At 42.8% G+C, this 27,455-nt stretch overlaps 1 protein-coding gene across 2 annotated transcripts; it reads right to left on the reverse strand.

Moving 5' to 3' along the window:
• Positions 1–290: 290 nt before the first annotated feature.
• Positions 291–21,181, reverse strand: LOC148542999 (gap junction beta-3 protein-like). Of its 2 annotated transcripts, none has more exons than XM_088460587.1 (2): positions 21,086–21,181; positions 291–2,563 (listed from the first exon to the last, which is right to left on the reverse strand). In XM_088460587.1, the coding sequence occupies exon 2, from the start codon at positions 2,547–2,549 to the stop codon at positions 1,743–1,745; it is 807 nt and encodes a 268-aa protein (XP_088316713.1). In that variant the 5' UTR covers positions 2,550–2,563; positions 21,086–21,181; the 3' UTR covers positions 291–1,742. The 2 variants fall into 2 exon arrangements, with proteins under 2 accessions (XP_088316713.1, XP_088316714.1); XM_088460588.1 differs by having other exon boundaries at positions 21,122–21,172.
• Positions 21,182–27,455: the final 6,274 nt, after the last annotated feature.

Here is a 27,455-nt window from a genome sequence, read left to right on the forward strand (position 1 = left end):
AAAATCTGACTTGCTCTGGGGCTGCGAGAAAAAAGAAATAGAAATCACTGCGGCATATTTTCTCTCTTTCAATTGAATAGAAAAAACCCCACAGCTGTGGAAAAACCCCTGCACCACTGGGTTTTCCTGTTATTTCAGTATGTCTTTCCAGTAAGAGTGCATGATGGTAAGGGTAGAGTTGCCACGATTGGCTTTAATACAGTATTCCTGTTCCATCCATGTTCTCTATATCAATAACACTGTTTCATTTCCATACAAATGAAGCTCTTAGAATTAAACACAATTGTAACTTATTTAAAAAACGCCATTTTAATAAAATATATACATTTTATATAAATAATAAATACAGATGTGGTAGAGATAAATGTCTTCTCTGATATGCAATAATCTTTATATGTCCCAATGTCCTTTAACCCTTTTCTGTAATGCAAATTTATCCAGCCTATCAAATCTAACAGCAAATAATTTTATCCAACTTCCCTTTTCCCATTATGTAAGGTGCTAATTTTTATACAAAACTTTGTTTGCTGCTCATTAGCATACGAACATCGTATTTGTGACCACAGGCGTGATTATGTAATTGTGGATTTTTGTGCTTCTGTTTAAAATGTCTCTGACAATTTGCATATAGCTTTGAAGCATTGTCACATGTACTTTGTAATGGTTTATTTAATAAAGGAATAATAGATAAAGCTTTCTTAATATTAATCTAATCCCAGTGCGTAGAGGTTACCATTGAAGCTGTCACAAAAGGGATTTGCTTGTTATTTACAACCTTCTCTTTAACCCATCATTGCCAGTCTAGTATTAGTATTATATACAATAACATTATAGTTACAAAGTATTGATATATGATTAATAAGTATTTGCTGTTGTATCTAGAGAGCTTATGGAATTAAAGATGGATTGCAATGTCACAGTCAGATTCATTACAAGCTTTTTTTTGGAGTAGAGAGACATGAGTGAAAGGATGTCATAAAGTAAGTATTGGCTCTTGGTCACAGTTAGGGGTATATTTACTAAAGTGCAGGTTTTTAGAAGTGGAGTTGTTGCCCATAGCAACCAATCAGATTCTAGCTACTGTATTATCTTCTAAAAGGTGCTAGATAAATGATAAGCAGAAGCTGATTGGTTGAAATCCGCACATTAGTAAATATACCCCATAGTATTGTTTAGTTATCTTAAGTGTGGTTTGTTCTTTAGTCTCAAACTACACATTTCACCTTGGACAGTCCATTCCATCATCCTAGATCAAACAGTATATAAAGTGGCAGTGAATAGTTCATTCATTTGGAGCAATTTTTTACATTTTTGAGTAGCATTAACTTAGAAACTATGAAATGAAATATTGTGAATTTCTAAAACACCGGCTTCAGAGTAGGCAGTACATCTTGTTACTTTATGTCCCATTCTGCCATGGCCTTATCGTGATTTGCGGTGTCCATAAAGCCTTTGATATGCTCCTTTGAGGTTTCCAATGTGGAAAAAGTTGTACTGTGTAAACATTAAGAATAGCTGTATTAAGAGTACATTTTGGCAGCTCCGACAAAATGAGGTTCCTTAGGCGACATATTCAGGAAATGTTATCCCACATCTTCCTTTAATATATTTATAACTGTCCAGGAGAAATAGGGTACACATTTTAAGTCATGTCTTAGTTGTTGAATAAGAAGGCTTTCTTTTCATTCCTGTTACTTTGTGACTTGGTTGTCGGAAGATAGTTTACAGACTAATGTAATGATTCACAAAGATGTCAAATTGGGTGCAGAAGCTCTTAGAGACTCCACGGTCTTGTTCATTGGTTTCTTCTCTGTTGCATCTAAGTGGATGTGACATTGGCAGGTTGATGCTTTGCTGTAGGTTACGGAGTGATTGCTGGATTTTTTATACTTGTTAAAGCAATTGGTAAACCTCTTAAAAATGAGGTAAAATATCTCACAGATACTGAGAATAATGCAGATGGCAGAGGCTGCTACCATAAAATACGTAAACACTTTTTTCTCAGTTGGCCGTGCAATGTAGCAATCTACAATGTTGGGACAGGGGTCCACATTCGTACACTTGACAAGTCGTGGAAGATCAAAGCTGTCCCACATTTTATGCAGTATATATAGGAAGGTGATTTCAATGCCGGTCTTGAAGAACAGGCTTGAAAGGTAGGTCCACCAGAGACCACCATGTTTTTTGCCTGTGTTTGAGTATAATTTAGAACATTGCTCTCCATTTTTTAGCCGGTTCTTTTTTTCTCTATCTTCTCTATATGCTACATGCATAATTACCAAGAGGGAAGGGCAGGTAACAAAGATTAGCTGTAAAGCCCAAAGTCGGATATGAGAAATAGGGAAGTAATGGTCATAGCAGACATTGGTGCAGCCTGGTTGACGGGTGTTGCAATCAAAATCTTTTTGCTCATCTCCCCATACTTTCTCTGCCGCAACCACATACACAAGAACTCGGAATACAAATACCACCGATAGCCAAATGCGTCCAAATGCTGTAGAATACTTATTCACACCACTCAGCAGACCTTGAAATGTCTTCCAATCCATTATGGACTAGCAACCTAAAAAATATAAAAAATAGGGTAAGATTTATAATTTAATATTTAAAAAAACTGGAAAAACAACACAAGCACACTTGGCAAGTAATATACCAGGAATAAAACGTTCTTTTTTACTTTACGTATAAGTTTTCAACTGTCTTAGATGAAGTATCTTCATTGGCCCACTAGCACATTTAAGTTAATACGTCATCAGTCTCACCATAATGACAAATGATCTAATGACTGTCCCTGAGATTATTTGATTAACGCCGTATCTGCTTTGCTTGAATCAGCAGATTTACTTGTGTACTAATGAACTTAAATTCCATGGAGCTGTTCAATACATTTTACAAAGTATGAAAAAACAACAGAGGAACATGCAATGGAGGAGAGAGAGGTTGTTGGATATGAATGACAGGCAAATATTCTCATTGTGTACACTATAACTGTCACATATATATTTGTAAGGATTAGATTTGTAAGGACTTGAGGACAAGTGAATATAAACAATTGGGTTGGGTAGAGACGTTACATTGAGAAAAACTATCTCACAGGGGTTTAACGATGGAAATAAGAGAACTAAGCACAGAAAAATGTTATAATTTGAACTGAAAAGCTACACGTGCTGGCTGAGTGATACAAGATGATGACTTACTATAGGCACATGCTGTACCAGCCTGACTTTACTTTCATTGCATTCCTAAGAGGATTGGTATTCATTTTACATTAGCTGTTCACTTACAGAAATCTTGGTCAGAAATACCAACTGGAGTGGAGACTATGATTAAATATATGAATAAACCAGGTCATGAAAGATCACAAGGACGAAAGATCTTCTGTTTGAACTTCAAACCTTCTGCTAATTCATGGTATACCTAATTATAGTCTTCAGTGGTTGTATCTGAGAACCATGACTGGCACATCACAAGCAAGGATTGTTTCGGCTAATCTAATACAATACTGTAGGTAGAAATGTCATGACAGAGCTGATGCAGCACAGCTTAGGACATGACAACTGTGACATCTGTATTTGTCATTTAAAAAGCTTCTGGATCTACGGTTGGCATTATGATATGCACCAAATAGTTGAGGCACAGTATAAAATATTATTTGATAGTGAAATGACAGAGTTTGGGGAGGAGGGGAAATATGGGAGCAGTCTTGCAGAGTGAATACGAAGACTGCATGGAAAAGGCAAACCATTGTTCCTATTGTTTCTGAGCAGTGCCAAACCAAGATTTCAATTTGCAGAGAGATTTATTAATTAGGGGCCTATTTATCAACTAAATTATGTCCTTAAAAATGTCTGTTTCCATATGTTTAAGGCAGAGGGGCCTATTCTTCAAACGATAAATGGCCCGGTAACCATGCGAAACGCTAGTTTCCGCATATTTAAGTTACCGGGCCATTCATCATGAAAACTAAAAGTTTTCGGAATTTGCTGCTGAGAACAAGAGCCATCTTCGGATGGTGCTCGTTCTAGGATCCCTGCTTCTTCCAGTGGGAAGGAGTTCCGGGGATGTGAAGAAGCATCCGAGTGGATTCCTCTGCCACCTCCTCACCAGCTCCCTGGCGGGACAACGGGGAGCAGGTAAGTAACGCAGCTACAGAAGTAGCTGCGATACTAACAATGGGGACAACTTTTTTTCGGAGCAGCTCTGGTGTCACGTTTGCCCCGCTGCGAGTTGGACACTTAAGCATCCCTCGCAGCGAGTTCAAAACTTCATCAGTGGAGGCTATGCGGCCTTGGATGATGAATAGGCCCCTGTATTACTTAAGTATCTCTGCTATGTAACAAAGGGCCTGATTCATTACCGATCACAACTGAGATTACGCACGCAATTGGCCGATTGTTGCATTCTGCGCATGCGTTTGCATTGCAGCACGCATACGCGAAGACTCCACTGCGATAGGGACTGCGATCGCAGTGACTACGCAGACCCATCGCAGAGTGATTGACAGGAAGTGTCTTCAATTGCACTCAATGTTACGAATGGTTTTGCAGACTTGCACAGTATTACAGATGTGTGTAAGGTAAAGTAGGTGTCCTTATGTTTGGCTGCGATGGCATTTCGATTGCAATCATTACCATATTTTCGCAGTGAGACTGCATGCGTAGTCGCAACTGTGATCCATAATGAATCAAGCCCAAAGTTAGAAAGCAAGAGATATCACAGATATCTCCTGATTCTTCATTACCAGTGTCTGCAGCAGCAGTGTTTGGCTCCATTGGCCAATGTGGAAAACTTGCTTATCTGAATTTAGCAGTCCAGCAGGGCTGGAGCTGATCGTGATGCCCATCACAACTTTTCCGCTTTGCACATTCCTGGCCAGATGGCGGCACATGCACAGTTGTGTGTCTGGGTCCGAACCTGGAAGTAAAGTGATAGCATTAGCTGTCTCTTTACTTTTTACTCATCACTAGGACAAGCTCTTTTTTAGAGCCTGTGTCTTGGCAAAATTTAAATTTTTGGGGAGGCTTTATAATTTTTAATAAATAAATAGGGACCTGACAATAAGATAGAAAGAGTCAAATGTAAGGTTTTTTACTCTCTGGGCCTGATTCAGACCCGTTTGCAAGGCTGCGTTCGCACGTAGCCTGCCGATGTTTGCAATCTGCACATGCGCACAAGTCGCAGTGCGCCTGCGCGAACTATTCCATGTGATCGGGAAGCGTTCACAGCCTGTACACAGACGCCCCTCAAGCATGAGTGATGGGACGTGCCGTTTGTGGGTGGTGAAAGGGGGTGGTCGCCGGTAACGAGGGTGTGGTGGTGCGAACGCAGGCATGTCTGTGCATTGGAATACCATTTCAGGGGCGTGCATAATTAAGACGCATCGTCACATGGCTGAATTACACACAGCAGCACTCGCAGTGCTTGCGGTAGGGTATGCTCAGCCACAAGTGCTGCATATGGGTCCAATGTTACTCGATGCTAACGATTGTTTAATACACTTCCTGGAGATGACGTATGTTACTAAGGGAAAGTGGGCGTCTTGTGACAGGCTGGTGGGCATCTAAATACATACCACGATTGCACAGCAAGACATAGTGGGAGTGCTAATGACTTGCTAGCGATCGTGGGTTTGCATAATTTGGCTGCTGACGGCTGCGTGCAAACGCAGCCTAGCGAATGGGCTGAATCAAGGGGCACAGGGACTTGATTTATGTCTCAGCTCTGAGTTTGCAGAGATCTGTTCTTATCTATACTTTTACTGTAATGTATTTTCCAATTTGTGCTTTGTTGAAGAAAAACATTCCTATGCAAACATACAAAGTGCAACATGTAACGAAGACAGCCCTAATTTCCCCAAATATGCATTGCTAATAAATGAGGATACTCCAAGTAGTACTTTAGGATGAAAATCAATACTGTATGTTTAATTAAATGAAAATGGTGCTAGTAAAGGCTGGATTTTTAATTTAACAGTGACACTTTTATACAGTGCGCCTCTCTGGAACTTTTGCTGAGGGATAGCCTCAGAGTAGAAAATTAATGTTTACAATACACAATGCCTACAATATACATTTTGTGCTTTTCATCCAGTGCTCATTTTTTATTATAATATCGGTCCCTGATCTGAATTAGGCATACTTGTCTGCCACCCGGAAGGGCGTCCTGGTCTACCCGGCACCTCCCACTTCCCGAGTAAAGTGGGTGGTCCGGCCGGCTGATGACGCGATATGCGCCAAATTATGTCATTGTAGCCACGACACCCGCTTTGCAATGTTGGTAATCTGGGCATTGTATAGCATAGGCGGGGCCACGATGACACAATTGTGCTGTTACGCCCCATGAACAACCCACATATGCCACGCTACCCCCCTTCGCCAGCTGGTAGTGTATAGATCCCCTTCAGTATTTGTACCGTGGAAGTGATGTGGAGTGAGGGCGGAAGTGCGGTCCCATGCCCATAAAGGCCACCAATAGAAGAAACTTGTCCCCTCATTGGCTTTCTTTGCTTGCCACACTTTGGGCACTGTGGCTCGCTTCGCTTGACACAGCTTTATACTCTGCCTCTATATCAACGTGGTTACTAGGGAATGATGATGAACAGTAACTGATGATGTCAGGGTACATCTACGGAAGGGGATTTATCTACTACCCTCGCCAGCTTTCTGCTTTGCAGACTTGGCGCTTGAATCCCATCATGCAGAGCGCGCACTCCAGCTCCCACTGCAAGAGAAAAGAGGACAGATAATTGGGGAGGTAAGTACAATGGGTCAGGAGGGGGCAGGGGCAGGAGGGATGGGAGTGGGTTTGGAAGATAGGGGGCGGGGACAGGGGAGTTGCTTAAGGGCTGTATGTGGCTGAGGTGATCCGGTAAATGAGGTGATCCGGTAAATGCTTGGTCCATTTATTTACTAGTTAGAAAGAGAAATTAGAGATACAGTAAGTTCACAGCTTATGTAACGGGGGGCTAGGGAAAATAATTGTTTATAGCATTGTTTTGTTTCTGAGTTCACTGTGGGCCTGATTCAGACCCGCTCGTGAACGGGTCGATGTTTGGCCACTGTGCATGCGCATGCCGGAGCTGGCTCCGATGTGCGCATGCGTGAGACCCAGCTAGCGTCGGGCGCTCCGTCGCTACGGGTCTCGCACCAAAGCGGGGCAGCTGTCGATTTTGATAGACAGCTTGCCCCGTTTTGGAAGCGGGGCAGGGGGGGGTGGCTGGCCAAACTGAGGCGTTCCCTGCAGTTTGGGGGCCAAACGGAATGCCTGCCATTTGGGGGCTGCCCTACTGAGATCACGAGTGATGTCAGTGGGTGAGCTGCCGAAAGTTCACTGGGCCTTGCGGGAACGAGACCCTACCAGAAGGGTCTCATCACAAGCTCCGATGGTCGCGATGGTCGAGACCACCGCGACCATCATCAGGCCGCTCGCAATAGCTGTGGTTGGCACCCACAGCTAAGAGAACGGCCAGGAGGCCGCACAAAAACAAAACAAAAAACCGCCCTGATTCAGAGTGTGCGCTCTTTCGGAGCGTCCGGCTCTGAATCAGGCCCTGTGTTCTGAGAAAGTCATCCTTTAAAATGATGATATGCACGTGTTAATGCGAGACAACACTAATATTGTAAGCATAAGCACTGCTATGAATTTACATCAGCCGTGAAAGTCACTGTTTGAGTATTTTGACAGAACTAAGAAATACTGTATCCTCGCAAAAAATGTTTGAAGAACACAGCCAATGATTATGGGGCTGATGCAGTGTGAGTAGTATGCCACTTTGTGAGGCATATTTTTACATTAGGCATGCGCAAGATATAAGGGCACATAATTGTGCACATACAGACCAGCATACATTTGGCACGTACTGTATCAAATCTTATGATCGAAGAGGTAGAACAGTGTGGGAAGGAGCATAGGGAAATTTCAGGAAGGGGCATGTTCACATAAATGCAGCTCATGTTATGTTATGTTAAATAAAGCAAGATAGTACATATACACCTGTTACAGGGCAGGTGCAAGTACACACTGGAAATGACAACTAGCATATGTGTACGGCTCTGGGCATGCCATTTTTTTTATGCACTTTACTTTTGAGGAGCTTATGCCCATTTTGTTACCAACTCTTTATTGGTCATCATGTCCTGGAATAGTGGATTTTGGGCCTGATTCAGAGCCGCTCGCTGTTTGCGAGCGCTCGCTCTGAATCAGGGCCAGGATTTTTTTTTTCGGCCTCCAGGCCGCTTGCTAAGCTGTGGGTGACCACCCACAGCTTTTGCGAAAGGCCTGGCGATGGTCGCGATTGTCGAGACCATTGGGCTTGCGAGGAGACCCTGCGGTAGGGTCTCAGCTCTCGCAAGCCCGTGTGGACTTCCTGCTCTAATAGATCAGGAAGTCCACTACTGACATCAGGAGTGATGTCAGTAGGGCTGCCCACAAACGCCAGGCGTTCCTAAGGGAACGCCTGCATATGTGCAGCCACTACCCCTCCCCGCCTACAAAACGGGGCGAGCTGTCAATCAACATCGACAGCTGCCCCGTCTAGTAGCGAGATCCGTTGTGACAGAGCTGCCTCGCAGTACGGGTCTCGCACGTGCGCACGCCGGAGGCAGCACATGCGCAGTCGGGGACCATCTACCCGCTTGCGAGTGCTGTGCGCTCGCGAGCGGGTCTGAATCAGGCCCTTTATCCCTAGTTAGATTGGTTATCATTTTCCATTTCTACGTAATTTTATTAAATTATTTACCAATATTGTACATAGGATGAATTTACAAGTCTGCAGACTACACTTACATATACACATAAAGAGAACATCATACCCACTTTAAATAAACACATAAAGGAGATTGGACATTATCAATAATAAGTCTGATAACCTTTATTTGCTTTTAAAGTTGCTAAGTCTATAAAATGCATGAATTTTCTTTAACACTAGCTGGCCACGTGAGGGAGTAAATATACTTTGAAGCCAATTTTAAAAATGATTGTCAATGGATATTGTACTTTCAAAGATGTCTTTATTAGTCATGTATTTGTATAAGTTACACCTGTATAATCTTGCACGGGAAGCAATCGGGAAGCCGACTGCCTAAATACCGGCAGCCGGCTTCCCGACTGTCTTATCCCGGCATGGGTGAAATGCTGGGCGTCTAGATGTAGACGCCCGCATTTCCCCGACGCCGGGAGACCGGCGCCCGGCATCACAATCGTAGTGATGCCAGGCGTCGCGAGCGGACAGCCACGGGGGGGGGGGGGGGGAGGGTTAGGTTTAGGGCTCCCAGGGGGAACTTAGGGTTAGGCACCCCCCGGGAGGGTTAGGGTTAGGCTAGGGTGAGGGAGGGTTAGGGTTAGGCACCCCCGGGGGGGACTTAGGTTTAGGCAGCGGGGAAGGGGGTGGTTAGGGTTAGGCACTTGGGGGGGTAGTTAGGGTTAGGCACCCCTAAGGAGGGTTATTGTTAGGGGGGTTAGGTTCATCTATACTTACCTATCCACGATCGGGATTTCCAGCGCTGTCGGGCTTCCACTGCTTCGAACTCTGCTCCTGTCGGGCTGCCGCTGACGGGTATATCATACCCATTCCCCTTGCACTGTGAATCATATTTTCACTAATACCCCTTTCAGACATATCGAGAATTCCGGGAATTTGGCCTGCCTCAGCCAAATTCCCGGGTAGCCGCGTATGTCTGAAAGGTACCTACCTCAGAACACATTCCCATGTAGCCGAGCCTTCAATCGACCAGGGTTTTTCCCGGGACTTAAGTCCCGGGAAATTACCCTGCTCATGTCTGAATGGTGCTACCCGGGAATTTACTACTCCCGGGTTGCACCAAGCAACTTTTACATAGAGTTGGTAGCGCAGAGTGTACTATTGGACGCTCAGCGCTGCCACTCACCATCCCCCGTGCCGGTGGCTGTGTCGCTGTAGATGGAGTCAGCGACACAAGACCCCAGCTGGACGCTGGGGACACCCGCCTGCGCTGGAGGCTACTGACTGGTCTCAGCAATAGCGGAACACCCGCACTCCCGCTGGACCACCAGGCCAATAAAAGAATTAAAACAAATAATTAAATAATAAAATTAAAAAAAGAAAAAAATGCAGAATTTTGATTGGCTGACTTCCGGCAGCCCAATGATGATATCGAGGACATCATCAGCGGCAGCTGGAGAGGGGATAGGCTTGGAGGAGCAGACGGACGAGGAGAGGCAGGTAAACAGAAAAACCCGGCTTAAGTCTGAAAGCCGTCTAACTGGGAATTTCCCGTCTCTGAGCTGGAAATTTCCCAGGTTGTATGTCTGAAAGGGGTATAAATGATATTATACTTTCTAGTGAATGCAGAGATTTTGGGCTAATTTACACATAAATGCAAAGTAATTTACACATAAATGCAAAGGAATTTACACATAAATGTGTAAAGTACAATAAAACTTATGTACACTTAGATTCGCAGCCAGACCTGGTGAGTTGGTCATTATGAGTGATGCAGCATTGCTTGTTTACACATGCACAGTACACTGGAAGCCTGCACTATGGATTCCAATAAAAAATAGAAATAAAAATATTAAAACATCTAAAAATAATATTATTTTAATGTATTTCAAAGAAAAAAAATACTAATAACTACTAATTAATAGAGCAGTTTTTTTCCTGAGCACAGTCTCTGCTATTGCCATCATGAGATAGCAATAGGAATATTTTGACAGCCAGTGGAACTTATATCGACAGTTAGAGGGCTTATTAAATAGGGAGAGTGGTGGTTATCCCTTTCATACATTAGGGCACTCTCTGGAGTTTTTAACTAATTTGTGATAAAATTTATGGTATCAGATTTGCATTTGTATAGTTGCAGACATGCAAACTACTTTAAGTCAGGTAGAGCGATTTGGAACCTTTAGCTTGAATTGTGATGATGGGCAGTTTCATAGTTGTATGCAGCTCCGAATGCAGAAAGATCGAACGACTTTGTGTTAGTATATTGCATTGGCAATTCTAAGTTGGACGGATCTTGTGCATTTCTTGCTGTAAGGGAAATGGGCATTTCTGGGTGGCAACTTGGCGTATGCTGTTAGAGAACCATCATCTGGGCATGTTGCCAGAGTTACCATCCTGGCAGTGGGTATTCCGTATCTCCTGCACCCAGAACAGGGTAGGTATAAGTGCTGAAGATAATGATGGCTGCTCTGTTTGCACAAGGATGCGTATGGCTCACAGTACTATTGACTGTAATGTGTATGCAGGTACGTATACTACTCAGATTTAGGCCCTATATGTGACTGCCAAGCAGTTTGTGATGTGCTATATTTTTGGTGGCCCGCCAAGCAAGCACCATTTTGTGCAATCCTGTTTGGACATGCTGTAATTCATTTTTAAAATCTAAAAGTTAAAAGCACATATAGGAATGTGCCCATCGATTTCTCTTGTACTGCTTTACTTGTAAATGTGTGGTTACATATTCTTAAAGCAGATCAATATAGGGAACATTGGGCCTGATTCAGAGCCGGACGCTATTTGCGTTCGCTCGTTCAGAAAAAGGAGCCGGCTATTTAAATTGAGCGCTGGCTCTTTGCGGTCTGTTAACGCCTCTATGTCTGAGCGAGCGAACGAAACATGCGCTCGCTATTTTGTAAAGACGCCCCTTTGCCGTTCGCATCATACATCGTCTCTGCTATTTCTTAGATTAATCGAGTACATCGAAAGGCGTCTGAACTGCTCGCAGTGCTTGTGGTTGGATTTTCCTACCGCAATCATGCGAATAGTTCAGGCTAAGAGACAACTAAGTGACGTGGCCGATGACGCTGCTTTGTTAATTATGCACACCCTTAAAATGCCCGTTTTGACCGTTTGGCATGCCTGCGTTCGGATCACCACTCCCGTTTTTAAGGCGTGCATAATTAACAGTCAGTGTCATAGTACACGTCAAATGCTTGTTTTTTACACTGAAGTCCTCGCAGTGCTTGCGGTAGGGAAAGGCAACCACAAGCGCTGCGATTGCTTCCGATTGTCCTCGATGTACCATTGTTTTAATACACTTCCTGGAGATGATGTGTGCTGGTGGGCGGCTCTGTCTGTGCGATTGGGCGTACGCTGGCCGCTCGCTAAGACATTGTGGGCGTGCTTATGCCTTGGCAAATTTGCATACGGTGGGGGCGAGCGATCGTATCTAGCGAGAGACCCTGAATGAGGTATAATGTTCCATATTATAACATATGCAACAGTGCAACAGAATGTCGGTAAGCTACAAGTGTTTGTGTGCATGATTCAGCAAGCTTGGTTAGTGATGATGTCCATGGGAAATACTTCCATATCAGCAGTGTAAGAGGATGGCATTGCTGTATCATTACTCACCGTTCCCGCTGAGGCGAGGACACATTATATTTAGCAAGGAGTGGAGTTGGCGAATTGTTTACTCATTGAGATGCAAAAATTTTCAAGAGAGATCAGTACACAGATATTTGGGTGTATAGTTTCACTCGTAAAACTTGTTGTTCAGGTTTCTTTAAAAAGTGTATTTTGTAAGGCAGAGGTAACTAATCAGAAAAGTGGAAAAAAGTACAGTGCGGAACTTTGCATTAGATGTGCGCTTCGGTACTCTGAATTCACCTGGATTTGTGAATCCAGACAGATCCAAGCCACAGTTCTGATCTCCTGAGGACATCTGGAAAAATCAGAGTTGCGGTTCTGATCTTTCAGCGGTTCGGAATTCAGATTTTAAATCCAAATTTCGGGTTTTGGATTACAAAACTTACATGATTTTAGCTGTTTTTAAAAACTTTTTAATTTTTTTTTGTTAATAAAAACACAGATTCAAAACCAAAACAATTAAGGGTGGTTTTGCAAAACCAAAACAGAAAGATGAATCCAGATTCAAAACCAAAACACAGGGGTCAGCGCACATCTCTACTAATACTTAATTTAAAGTTGCCCTTCCAGACATGCTATGAATTCATTTTTTATTTTTTAAATAACGAGTAATATTACTACTACTACTTAATAAATAAATAAAAAGTGTAATGTGATATGAGAGTTGGTACATTTATAATGGAGGGTTGACTGATCACTAAGCTGGCAATTGAAAGGATATTTAAGAGTCGCTCTACTTTTGTTTTGTTTCTTGTTTTGTTTGTCTGATACTTTCTCTCACGGTATGGCACACCTATGCAAAATAGCAGACATTTAAGATGATCTAATGGTCATGAACTGTCATAAGGGTAGATACCAGGGCCGTAACTAGGGTATTGCGACATGTGCCATGGCACAGGGCACCACAGGGCAGGGGTTTGGGCCTGTCAATTTTTTTTTTATTATCACTCTCACTTGTAGCTTCCTCTTCTTTTATCCCCAGCAGCTCCTGGCATCTCCTTTCTTTTCCCTGACCCTGCTCCATAAAGCCATGGCCCTTTTTCGGGTACGTTTCTCATGTCCCTATTTGAAAAATAATAGGGGGGGGGCACCAATGCTCTTTCTGGCACAGGGCACCAAAAAGTCTAGCTACGGCTCTGGTACACTATTATATTATTGTGATTCCTGGCTCTTCAGTTGCTTAGCTGATGTAATGTACTCAGAGGCCACTTACTTCAGTGACACCCGATGCAGCAGGACCAAAATGCTTTGCACGTCGTAGGCGCGCGCTCAAAAGGGGGTGTGGCTTTGTGAAAGGGGGCATGGCTTCACATGCGAAACCATACCCCCTATGTGTGCCAGTCTGGGAGGCTTTAATGCCTCATGTTCTCGGCACACAGTGGGCTTCCCCAGCGCTCCTGCAGCAGCTGGGGCAGCCCACAATCTCTCCCCTTCCTCTCTCCAGGTCACGGTGACACCATCCGATGGAAGGTGTCACCCCCTTGGATGGTGTCACCCAGTATGGCCAGCACGCCCAGCACCCCTCTAGTGACGGCAGTGACTGTACTGCAACATCCTGGGAATTTGCAATAAAATAAAACCATAATAATATTAATTTTTAGAAGGTCTCTAAAAGTGACAAAAGCAATGCTTTTATGGCACGAACCTATCATGTATAGATGATAAACTTGTGAACGGGATTCTCTTACCTCATTACCTGTTTTCTAATGCTCAGTCTTGTTTTATTAAAATTCTATGTATTATTATTAATTATTATTATTGTTATGAAGCACTACAGAGTATTCTGGAGCTTAATTACTATATTACAACACTAAACTGCTACTACTAAAATTCTGCATGATAGGTTCAGGAAAACACAGCATAAATACGTATGTGGGCATACAAATCACTCATATGTTGTTAGTTTTAGGGTGTTAGATCTCACTGGGACCATTGTGCCTCCAGTTCATGTGGCATACTCATAGGCTATTGCAATTGTTAACATTTGCATGAATAGTATATTACTATGTGTTTTAGGGGTTTGTGATATACTGAATGTGTGTATTTCATGATATTTTTGTCTCTGCATGGCTGGTGCATGTGTGTGTTTATATGAATCCAAACATGTTTAGTTTAAAAAAATAATATATAATTTATGTCCTTTTATGCTGCAAGGGGGCTGCTCTAAAAAGCGCCAATATGTGATACTCAGAGAAACAAGAAGTGCCTGGCCCCGCCCCCCACAGCAAACAGCTGCATCTCCCTTTCATCAGTCCAAGCATGTGCATAAGATATTAACAATAGCAGAGACGGTAGGAGTATGGGTTTTGCTGGGAAGTAATCAAAATTGCTGTTCACATAGGGTTAGACCAATTAACACCATCTAAAAGTGACATTACATACACTTTTTGGAGTGTTGTAACTTGGAACAGATCACAGCCCTCATTGAGAATAATAGGGACTGAGGGGGTCATTCAGACCCGCTCGCGAGCGCAGGACGCTCGCAAGCGGGTCGATGTTGCCCCACTGCGCATGCGCACGATGGAGGGAGCTCCGTCGTGCGCATGCGCGAGACCCGGCTAGCACCGAGGCTCCGGGTCTCGTACCAAAGGGGGCGTGCTGTCGATGTGGGCGTGGCTGCCAGACGGCGGCATTCCCATGGGAACGCCTACCGTCTGAAGCCGGCCTGATAGAGCCAAAATCACTCCAGGGCTTGCGGCAGCAAGACCCTACCGCAGGGTCTCCGTCGCAAGCCCGATGGTCACGATGGTCTTGACCATCGCGACCATCATCATGGACGCTCGCTATAGCTGTGGGTGGTAACTCACAGCTATGCGAGCGTCCATAAGGCCGCTCCATTTTCATGTAGGAGGGCCCTGATTCAGAGCAAGCGCTCTGGTCAGAGCGTCCGGCTCTGAATCAGGCCCTGAGGTCTTCAGCATTAGTTTGTCTAGAGTAGGAGAAATCTCTTATATCTCATGTGTCAGGCTTTTCTGAAATAGCAATGATACCTAAATCATACAGAAACTGACATTTGCACATGATTTCTAATTTCAGCAAAATGCCCCTTAGTGATATCCAAATCACCCAAAGAAATACTCTAGTGAGACATTCTATATGTACCATTGCCATTTTCAAAGTTTACTTCTTTTAGTAATACAGTCACGAAGGACTCGGAGGCTGAAAATACATTTTTAAAGAATCCTAGAAAGCATGATGTGGTAACTTTTGATATAGATCTATACTCCAAAGCTCAGGAAGAAAATAATTGTGCTAGAAGTTTGTTACAAAATCAAGGTAATTCTGAAACTTTAAAACATTGTACACACACCACAAGCGTCATCCTCACCAGTCTTGTGTCGGTGATACCCGGAAATTGTGGCCACCAAAGTTTGCAAAGCTTGATAATTAAGAAGTAGCCCTACAGTATATCTGGAGAAAAGTTTTTGATGGATTTAGTGCTCGTTTGGCAGAAATAATATGATAAATAAACCCCTTTGTCTCAAATTCATAGACCCCATACATTTTTGAAAATGCTGAGATAAGAATTGGGTGCTCTCTTCCTAACCCTGTCGTCCCATAGATCACATGCTTCTGCTGGTTGGGAAAAAAAAAGGTTGGGAAAAATAATATTGTACAGTAGCTACAGTTGCCCTTGTCATACATAGGCTAGGATGAACTAAGATTGCGGTGACCATTCCGCCAGTCACCACAACCTAACTAATCGCATATGTACTGACATATGTGATTAGTATTGCAAAGGACAGCTCTTGCGATAAGTGCTGCCCTTTGCGAAGCAGCCGACGCCATGCCCTAGTGGGCAGTAAGAAAGTATGAGAACGAAAGAAGAGATGAAAGTAGAGAACGGAGAAGCACAAGAGGGTAGAGGGCCGTAAGAGCTTACATTATAAATTATTACATTCCTTCTGCCTTTGCCCAAATATGTTATTTGCTGTTGAATTCATCCTCACACAATAGACTACAGTAGTTCACCCACAATAAAAAATACAGTTTAAGATGGAGTTCATTAAAATACAAAGTTATAGTTGCCTTTTCTGCAACAATACCCAGATCTCCCAAAAGCCCAAATATTTCACAACTGTGCTGACCACATCCCTCTAATGAAATATTCCTAGTCAAAGTAATGGGAAGATCATGGAGGAGGAGCAACAGCATAGAGGAGGGGCATCAGCATGGAGGAGAGGCACCAGCATGGTAAAGGGACATCAACAGCATAACTGTCTAAGAATCTGTCATGCAGTACAAGGAGAGAAGAGCATAACGCTGAGTACAACATTCAGGGGTCTATTTACTAAGCAGTGTTAGGAGAAGTGAAAAGTGAAAAGTGAAAAGTGATAAGGTGCCAGCCAATCAGCTCCCAACTGCCATCTCACAGGCTGTGTTTGAAAAATGACAGTTGGGAGCTGATTGGCTGGCACCTTATCACTTTTCACTCTTCACTTTTCCAAACCTTTTTTAGTAAATAGACCCCTCAATGTTTCCCATTTTCACAATTCAGTTGTCATAGTATCCATAGCCTTAAGGGTCTGAGGACCTCATTCAGAGCCGGTCGCACAGAGCGTGCTGTCGGTCTGAATGAGAGGAGGACGTCTTGAATTTTCAAGACGTCTTCCTTTGCGGTGGTAAGGGTGTGGGTTAACACCCACAGCCTTACGACCACCTAAGGTGATGGTCGCGATGGTCAAGATCATCGCGACCATCCGGGCTTATGACCAGACCCTAGGGCAGGGTCTCCCTTGTCGTAAGCCCCGGAGAGCTTTCGGCTCTGTCTGAGCCGGAAGCTCTCCACTGACATCACTAGTGATGTCAGTGGGGCTGCCCCCCAAATGGTAGGCGTTCCCATGGGAACGCCTCCGTTTGGGCTGCCACCCCCCGGCCCGCCTTCCAAACGGGGCGAGCTGTCAATCAACATCGACAGCTCGCCCCCTTTGGATCGAGACCCGCTACGACCGGCGCTGTCGGTCGTAGCGGGTCTCACGCATGCGCACGATGGCACCGGCGCCGTCGTGCGCATGCTCTGTGGGGGGCCATCGACCCAGTCCGAGCGCATCGGCGCTAACGACCAGGTCTGAATGACCCCCTGAATCTCACCGGACCCCGTAATAACCACATATATAGTGAATTGCATTTAACAATGTCCCAACTATTAAATTCAATTGTTTACCAGTGCTCCTCACAGTGAAATTTGGGATGATGTTTGTGTCACTAAGCAGCAGTAATTATTTAATTTGCCATGAGTTTTAGACAAATCTCATATATTTATTGAAACATCCAGTAAAAACAGTACTGGTTGTAAGAAACAGGTTTGAAGATTTGATACATTTTACTTCTTGCTTATGCAATTGAATTAGTTTCTATGTTTTGAATGCACATTACATATCATATCAACCTAAGACCGTAAGACCACTCATCTGCTTGTCTATGGGATTGTGGTGTCTATTTACTATGCAGTGTTAGAAGACAGAGTGAAAAGTGATAACAAAGTGATAAGGTGCCAGCCAATCAGCTCCCAAGTGTCATCTCACAGGCTGTGTTTGAAAAATGACAGTTGGGAGCTGATTGGCTGGTACCTTATCACTTTTCACTCTTCACTTTTCACTTCTCCTAACACTGCTTAGTAAATAGACCCCTCAATGTTTCCCATTTTTACAATTCAGTTGTCATAGTATCCATATGCCATTAGCCTTAAGGGTCTGAATCTCACCGGACCCGTAATAACCACATATATAGAGAATTGCATTTAACAATGTCCCAACTATTAAATTCAATTGTTTACAAGTGCTCCTCACAGTGAAATTTGGGATGATGTTTGTGTCACTAAGCAGCAGTAATTATTTAATTTGCCATGAGTTTTAGGCAAATCTCATATATTTATTGAAACATCCAGTAAAAACAGAACTGGTTGTAAGTAACAGGTTTGAAGATTTGTTACATTTTACTTCTTGTTTATGCAATTGAAATAGTTTCTATGTTTTGAATGCACATTACATATCATATCAACCACTCATCTGCTTGTCTATGGGATTGTGGTGTCTATTTACTAAGCAGTGTTAGGAGACAGAGTGAAAAGTGATAAGAAAGTGATAAGGTGCCAGCCAATCAGCTCCCAAGTGTCATCTCACAGGCTGTGTTTGAAAAATGACAGTTGGGAGCTGATTGGCTGGTACCTTATCACTTTTCACTCTGTCTCCTAACACTCCTTAGTAAATAGACCCCTATGCTTTCATGTCATCTTAATGAAATATCTGATCTATGTTCCTGCTCTACTATATATCTCCACTCATTCTGGTTGCACACACCATTGTGTGTAATGAGTATTAAACCTAAACAAATCTTTGTCATTGTTTGTTTGCTTTTTATAGACAGCGCAGCTACATAAAAAGAGGACACTCATTTTGGAACTTGCATATATAACCCTGAATGTCGTTTTATTAACCGAACAACTGTTATTTTAAGCGTTTATGGACAATGGGCCTGATGGTTTGCATACAATTCCGATGGTGGGTGGACTGGGCATGTGCATGATCCATTCTGCGCATGTGCAGAATGGTTCAAGTGTCGTTGTATGCAGTGCCACCTAAACCGAAACTTATTTGGCAGGCTGCAGTCATTTGGGGGCAGACAGGGAGTCTGCCCCCAACTGCTGAGGCCAGTGTCTACAGCCACAGATTTACTGGCCCGGCTACGGATGTAAGACAGCCATTCTGTAACCTGAGGGTTACTCAGATGGCCGATGTTCTCACAAGTGACCCGATGCTGTGTCCTAGACAGTAGCAGATCACAGAAGCCAGCAGGAGGTCTATTTGCACAAGATGCCTCCTGCAGCGTCCAAAGACGCAGCTGCTGTGTTAACCGTGTCCACCTCTGCATCTCCTCCATAATCACAAGATCATTTGGCATGCATTAGCAGGTCCTATATGTGTTAACAAAAAAATTACAATATTGCCTACAGTAGTAGTAGTATGGTAACTTATTACTTTGATTCTCTGTAAAACAACAACACATTTTACATGATAGGAACATGCTGCATGGCATCAATCAGCTTATTGGTATAAATTATATAAAAGACAAAGACTGAAGAAACAAAAATAAAAGTTTACTACTCTGTACTGGTTTAATTAAACAAAATATTATTTGCATTTAATTAGTAATAATGGGAAGAGCAGACATCTTGCAATATTAAAAAAGATACATTTATTAAATCAGACAGACAAGTTAAATTCATGTAACAATTGGTGCAACAAACAATAACAACCATTATCACTAGCTAAATGCAGATATTTTATTTCTTTCATTATTCCAGTACCAGCAGAGTAAAATATTATTTTGCATTTGATAACAAATGTACAGTACAGATAAGATGCGTACACACGGGACGATTAAATTGCACGATATGAACGATAACGATATCGATCATATCATTGTCGTTCATATGGTGCATTTTTTGGTCCCTTCCACCCCACCAACGACCTGCGATGCGTGGGCACGTATGTGCGATAATGATATCTTCCATCACCCGTGCATGCAGGCCAACCTGTCTGGTGGGTTGGTGGTATGCTGGATAATCGATATCGATCATCCAGCACTCTGGAAAGGTGCAGGAGATCAGTCAGCGATATCGTTATCGCTGACTGATCGTCCCGTGTGTACGCACCATAAGCAATTGGCTTTGATTACTAGCAGCAGGCTGGAAGGTTTTTTTTTTGACTATTGTTATATTTAGTACATATCAGGATGCCTTCAGGGGAATAGGAGAGCACAACCCAAATAAAATTGAGACATCACTGGGTAAACTTACTATAGGTCAATTTTAAAAATCGATCAACATCGATGTTGTGTTTCACAGGCTAAAGTACACATTTACTAACACTTAGAAAAACAATATAAAACCATCATCTGTTAATAAATGTGTGATAAATGTTGTGCCCCTGAAACACAACATCGATCTTGATCGAATTTGAATCGATTAAAATCGACCTTTAGTAGATGTACCCCCTAAACTGTATTTTATACTTCTAGTCTGTTCTACAGTACTTTCTATAAAAACATCGTAGTTTATAACTATACACTAGCAAACTATCCAAAATAGGAAAGAGATAAACCATGTTTGAATTTATATATAGTCATATTATGTTAAATATTTTCTACAGATAATAGAATAAGTATTTAATAATGTTACCAAAATGTCATACTGCAGTATGTATTTACAGACTTTTCTGGGCAACATACTGTACAGTTCTAATCGAATATCTGTGCCGCACAAACTTGCTTTTAAGTTCCTTTCTATACAGTACATGACTACTGACATAGCCAGTCCTCTATTATAAAGTGAGTTTACTACCAATGTTCTGTGATACATTTAGGAAGTTATTTGTAATTTAAACCAAGCTGTCTTATGAAAATACAGGTGATATATTGTATTTACACTTTGTACCATTCAATGTTCTCAATTTGAAGAATAATAGAGAAAAATAAAAGTTATTAACTATGCTATATACCACAAGGGATGAAATAGGACATAGCATATGCCCAGATCAATAGAAAATTGTGAGGTTAATAGAAACTGAACAAGGAGCGACATATATTAACATACTGTATAGGGCAATGTATAGATATAACCTGTTTACAACAAACAAGAAGGTCATTACTAGCAACAATTTCTCAGCCTTGAAATATTGTTTTAGATTTTACAGTATATACAGTTGAAATTGAAAGAATTAACTGCAGCAGTCCTACCTGTGTGGCAGAGGTAAGAGAAGGGTCCTAATATACCTGAATGTAACACTGTTGCAGTGTCACAGTGCTCGCTCTCCCAGATCTTGCTGAGGTGTGTCCAAGGAAATACCTTAACAGGTTGTACCTTGTTGAGAGGCAGACACATAGGAAGGGGGATGGGGCCAGAGAGAAAGTTGAAAACATTTTTTACAGCTGTGCATATTTGCATAGACTTTTATGAAGAGATTTCTTGTGGATTTTACCTTTTAACTCATCCAACTGACATACTGTAGGCATGTATATGCTACATATGTAATAGGTATTGCAGAGCTGTGAAGTTGCATATGTCTTTCTTAACTTAAGTACTGTAGCTTTGATTATTATGCATTTCTATTTAGTACATTAATTTGATATTGATTCAATAAACATATAAACGTAAAATTTGTTAGCACAGATAGATTTGATAAATTGTATTATTCATTATGGTTGGCCAGGAGCTTTGGCAGCAAAGCTGCATAATCTCCAAAGAAGAAATGACATGAGTGGATGTGAGGTCACTCAGATCACCCCTTCTAGGCAGGTCAAGCAGTTTCCAAGAGTCAGGGATGATCACGTTTAGTAAAGCAGTTCAGCTTGGTAAATGCACTGTTTTCTGCTCTCATTTTCACAAACACATAATACTTTGCAGCAGGACTTAAAAACCCCTGATTTTCGCTTTCAAATTTTTTTTTTTCAAATCCACTGGCCCTCTCATTTCTAATACATCTGACAATTCAATTCCCTATCTGATGGTAGACTTCACTAAAGTAGCACATAGATCAATGTTTCCAAACCCTTAAATGAGTCAACATTTTCACACTGAGACGGGAAGGAAATAGTAGAGTGGGTAGGAACAGCAAGAACAATGGAAAGTGCCTACAGGTACTTTGTACCTTATCCATATGGTGGAAACATCCTTCTCTTTTAATCTTCAAATACACACAGGGCCAGATGAACAATGGGTGGATGGAGCTACAGCTCTAGGCCTCCACATAAAACAAAGCCCATTATAATGGCCATAAATCTTAAGTATTAAAATAGTTTTTTTTAGTTTTCTCACAAAATCAAGAAAGTTTTCTATTTTTATGTATTTGGTGATATATTGGGGCTGATAGTGTAGGGGTGTACACACCCACATGGCTCTGGACACACCCACACAGCACTGGTCACCACTCCTCCCCTTCTCAGTATAGGCCCTTAAACATTATAAGTTCCAGGCAAATGTGGACCTTAATACGGCCCTAAATACACATATGCGCTCCGTGTGTGTGCGCATGCGCACATATTTTGGTTTAATTCATTAATAGACTACAGAGGCTCTAGACACTTCATAATTAGTCTGCTATTGCTTTTGTTATTGCTTTATGTATGTACCCATAACCTCCATTTAATTTATTACATAGTAATGTTTGTTTTGCATCAGAGCACCACAAAGGTGTGCCCAGCAAACTTCATGTTGAATGGTTACTCTCAGCAAACAAGACATGCACCTAAATTAGCTGGGAAGTGGAAAAATCAGAGGAGAAAAAGCGATTGAATCAGAGACCAACCTCCTACCACTTCAGATCCAAACTGATTTTTAGGGAATTCTCCTTGTTGGTAGTATCAGTGTATGGGGACCAGGACCTATTAGCTTGAGGCTGCTGGTCTAATAACCTATTAGCAGAGTATCGGTAGTGAAGATATGCAGCGGAAAGGTGGAATTAATGTTATGTACATACTATTAGTTCCACTAGATAACACTCAATACACAGTTTTGCACAATTGTGTGGTGCTGGTGGCGGTTAGTCCACACGTGGCACAGCTTAACCAGGTCTTAGGAATATTGCACCAGGTAGAATAACAAGTATCATAAGACACAGAGGTATAACAGGTATACAAGTAAGAGTATTAATGTAAGCTTGCAGCATTAGGGTATTGCTGGCTATCAGAGTGGTAAAAACACCAGCAGATAGTAGCACGTGGTCATATAGTATATTTGTGGTACTCTGTGGGCTCTGCAGGGTTGGTATATCTGCGGGAGTCTCAGATGTGTGTCCATTCGCTAGTAACACCAGGTAGGAAAGATATGCCAACAAGGCGCACATGCATCTTCTGCCATGAAACCCCAGACAATGAGCATGAAATCCCTGGCAAGGAGCATGAAACCCCTGGCAATGAGCATGGAACCCAGAGCATGAGATGCCTGACAAAGAGCTTGGAACCCAGAGCATGAAACCCTTGGCAATGAGCATGGAACCCAGAGCATGAAACCCCTGACAATGAGCATGAGACCCTGACAACGAGCAATTTAAAATTAATTAGAAGCCTTACTGTGGGGCATAAAATGGTGTCAGGGGCATAACTGTGTGTGGCATAATGTGTAATGGGCATTACTAGTGGTAGCTCCAGAGGTGGTGCTGCAGCACAGCTCAAACTTCAAATAGGGAAGCCACACCAATTGCCACACCAAACATCACTGGCCAGGACTCACTGGCAGTTTGTGTGGCTCCCCTAATTGAATTTTGGACTGTGCTGCAGCCCTACCTCTGGAGTCGCCACTGGGCATTATGGTGTGTGGCATATTGTGTAATGAGCATTATGGTGTGTGGCATAATGTGTAATGGGCATTACAGTGTGTGGAGTAATGGGCATTATGGTGTGTGGAATAATGTGTAATGGGCATTATGATGTGTGGCATATTGTGTAATGGGCATTACGGTGTGTGGCATATTTTGTAATGGGCATTACGGTGTGTGGCATATTGTGTAATGGGCTTTATGGTGTGTGGCATAATGCATTTGAATGACCACCCCCAGTCATCACCCACAAATGGCACTTCCTGTCAATCACTCTGTGATGGGTCTGCATAGCCACTGTGATCGCAGTGTCCAGTTCATGCACTGCAATGCATACGCATGCGCAGTATGCAACAATCGGGTGATTGCGTGTATATTAGCATCTGCGTTCCTTGCTGAATCAGGCCCTGAGTGTTAACTTGCAGCCTAATATATCCCACCCCTTGACAAATACCATTGTAACGAGATAATCAGTGTTATTCACTTCACCTATAGCATGAGACATCTGGCACGACTGAGCAGTCTGTATATAGAGATGTAGAGAGCTGCTAGAGATGTAGCTTACCATCTATTTCTTTAATACTCACAGTGTACTAGAGACGCTGGGCTGCAATTTAACCACACAGAAATGACTGTAGTTTTAAACATGCACAATGTCACAGATGACACTTAATGGAACTTGTCATGAGTAAAAGCAACAGCTGCTGCGTACCACATCGTATACAGATTCAGATGCAGTCACACATATTGTAGATGTACAAATTACACAAATTAATCAGTGCATTCTAGGAAAGTAGTTTTGTCCTTCCAAATTTTTTAATCTCAAATAAGACACATTTTGAGTGGAAAAAATGCGCTCTGAGAGGGGATTTTTACCATGACTAGAGCCACAGTGTGGGGTCTATTCATCATTACCTAGTTAATACAAAATTTGGAGCTTGAATGTGGAAACATTCAACATTTTTCCTGCACCCTCGCTGCTTCCCTTTGGGAAGGAGCTCTGGTTGCAAAGAGCGATCCATTCAGATACCTCTGCCACTTCTTGGCTCCTTCCACCAAAAGTCACGCATGTGTGAAGCCAAGTTCACATATGAACATATGTGGTGCAATACAGTTAATTCCAAACTGACACTTGCTGAATAAGAGCAGACTTATCCTTTCCAGTCTGCAATCTATGAAGCAATATTTATAATATATACAGACTGCTGCAGATATTACAAGATCTAATCACCGCAGATAAAACCATGCTTGCCGACATTCTGGCAGTCCCCTCCAGAAGGGGTAGCCAGGTCGGCATAGCGGGGGGGCAACCGGGGATATTACCTGGCATTAGGGCCGGAGCAGAGGGTGTGACCATGCAATAGCATCACTTTGCCCCCCCCCACCACACAATGACGAGATTACCAGCATTGTGAAGCAGGGCGCGGGGTCATGACAACACGATTCATCGCGAATCATGTGTAATGAGCTTTACCAGTGGTGGCTCCAGAGGTGGGGCTGTAGCACAGCTAAAACCACAAGCTGCCAAATATCACTGGCCAGGACTCACTGGCAGTGGGTGTGGCTCCCCTATTTGAATTTTGGACTGTGATGCAGCCCCACCTCCAGAGCCACCACTGGGCATTATGGTGTGTGGCATATAGTGTAATGGGCATTACAGTGTGTGGCATAATGTGTAACGAACATTATGGTGTGTGGTATAATGTGTAATAGGAATTACTGTGGGGGGCATAATGTGTAATGGGCATTATGTTGTGTGGCATATGGTGTAATGGGCATTATGGTGTGTGGCATATTGTGTAATGTGCATTATGGTGTGTAGAATAATGTGTAAGGGGTATTACTATTAGAGGAAAAATTACAAATAATGTAAGGGGCATGAATCAGGATTTTTTTTTCCTGTGGTGGCTGAAGTCTGGGCATGCAGGTTGCAAAACTGGGGTATAAGGTAGTGTTTTCCACGTCCTTGCAGTGAGGCCACACACCCTTTTTGGAGCGGCGTGCTAATTCTGTATTTTTAAAATGTCTATGGGGATGTGGGCGCATTATTAACTATTCGGATTTCGAGCCAAACTGCCTAGAAACGGGCCTGTTTGTTTTACCAAAATGCCATGCGAGGGGGGGCAGAAACTTTTTTGGCTGGGGGGAGCTAAATTTATAGTTACGCCACTATATTTCTGGTGTTAAAAATAATGACAAAAAAAATGATGCCCTCCCCCAAGTGACGTCAATTGATACCAGAACCACTGAATTCTTTTTTTTGGGGGGGATCTCCCCTCTGAATAAGCCACAACCTGCACCAGGCTATGACAGGGTAGGCAGGGGAGTCTATAACAGGGACATCAGCTGTACAAGGTCCCTCTGTCATAATGTCCCACAGCCCCAGGCTAAGTTCCATTATCTAGGAAAAAACAATACCTTGCTAAAAATCACCACCCTTGCTGGTGGGTGCTGTGCTACTACATGAGTTTCAGCCACTATTGGACTATATTGACACAGTGTTGTTCAATACATATGTATGTATTTTCCGTAATTTTCACTATAAGCATAAAATAGCTTAAGATACAGTATAGCATGTTGTTTTTTATTGGCATAGAGTTTACAGTTTAATACAGTGCAGCAGTAATTCCCCATGTGAAACTATACTGAACAAATGAATGTGCTTTGGTAGTGTGGCTCCATAAGGAGCAAGTCTCAGACCACAGAAAGCCCCCATGGACCTCTGCATTTAGTAGAGCAATACTATAAATTGGATAATGAGGGCATGAATGTCGAAGCTTTTATTCCTAATACATTTTATTTTATAAAGTCAGTTCCTGTATTTTCTCTTTTTTCTTACTTAAATTTCGTCTTGAGTGTCAGAAGCTGGTATTCCCGCTACCATAGCTAAGTGCACTAGAGCTGGTTATGCTTTTAGGTTTGTATGTGTGTATGAGAGGACAAACTTAATAACTTATCTTTTTAAATTTTTTAGATGCACAACATCTGTTCATATAATATAAAAAGCAAGAACTTACTGCATCTCTTGCACGTGTTATAGGGCTGGTGAATGTGCATGCTGATAATGCTAACGGCATAGGGGTTGCGGCAATTAATTAGCATTGATACGTACAATTCGGTATTTGTGTGAAGATCCGTATTTTTATTTATGCACATAGGGCCTGATTTATAAATGTACACTAATGTCATCGCAGCGGCAAATTTGTACGAAGCGGTTGTGTGACAATATGCAAATGTGGAAGCCGCCGGATTTTGTAATGAGACACCCACTGGAGGCTTAGCAAGTCCAAGCGTTGGCATACAAAGAAGCAGCGCGCCTACAGATCAGTTGATAATCGGACTTCTGAGTAACCCTATGGTCATGCAAAATGACAGCGGAAACTGAGAAGCAAGAGCCATTTTGACTGCCTACGGGATTGTACTGTATTTGTAGACAGAGACGCCCCAAAAACGGTCATGACTTGCCTGTGTTCGGTTTGCCGCCTCCCCATTGCCGCCCACATATTGGGCTTTAATCAGAGGCGGCCGTACGGTCTACGACCGCACGGCCGCCTCAATGTTTGTCCAGGGAGCCGGCTCCTTCGTGCGCATGCGTGAGACCCGCTACGACCGACAGTGCCGGTTGTAGCGGGTCTCTTTCCAAAGGGGGCGAGCTGTCGATGTTGATTGACAGCTCGCCCCGTTTGGAAGGTGGGCCGGGGGGGTGGCATCCCAAACGGAGGCGTTCCCATGGAACGACCGAAACAGAGGCGGCCGGTCAGGATGCAAGCGGCCGCCCAGTTTCTGAGCGACCA

This window comes from Taudactylus pleione, unplaced genomic scaffold, assembly GCF_031769625.1.
Source record: "Taudactylus pleione unplaced genomic scaffold, aTauple2 ptg000007l, whole genome shotgun sequence".
Lineage (NCBI taxonomy): Eukaryota > Metazoa > Chordata > Amphibia > Anura > Myobatrachidae > Taudactylus > Taudactylus pleione.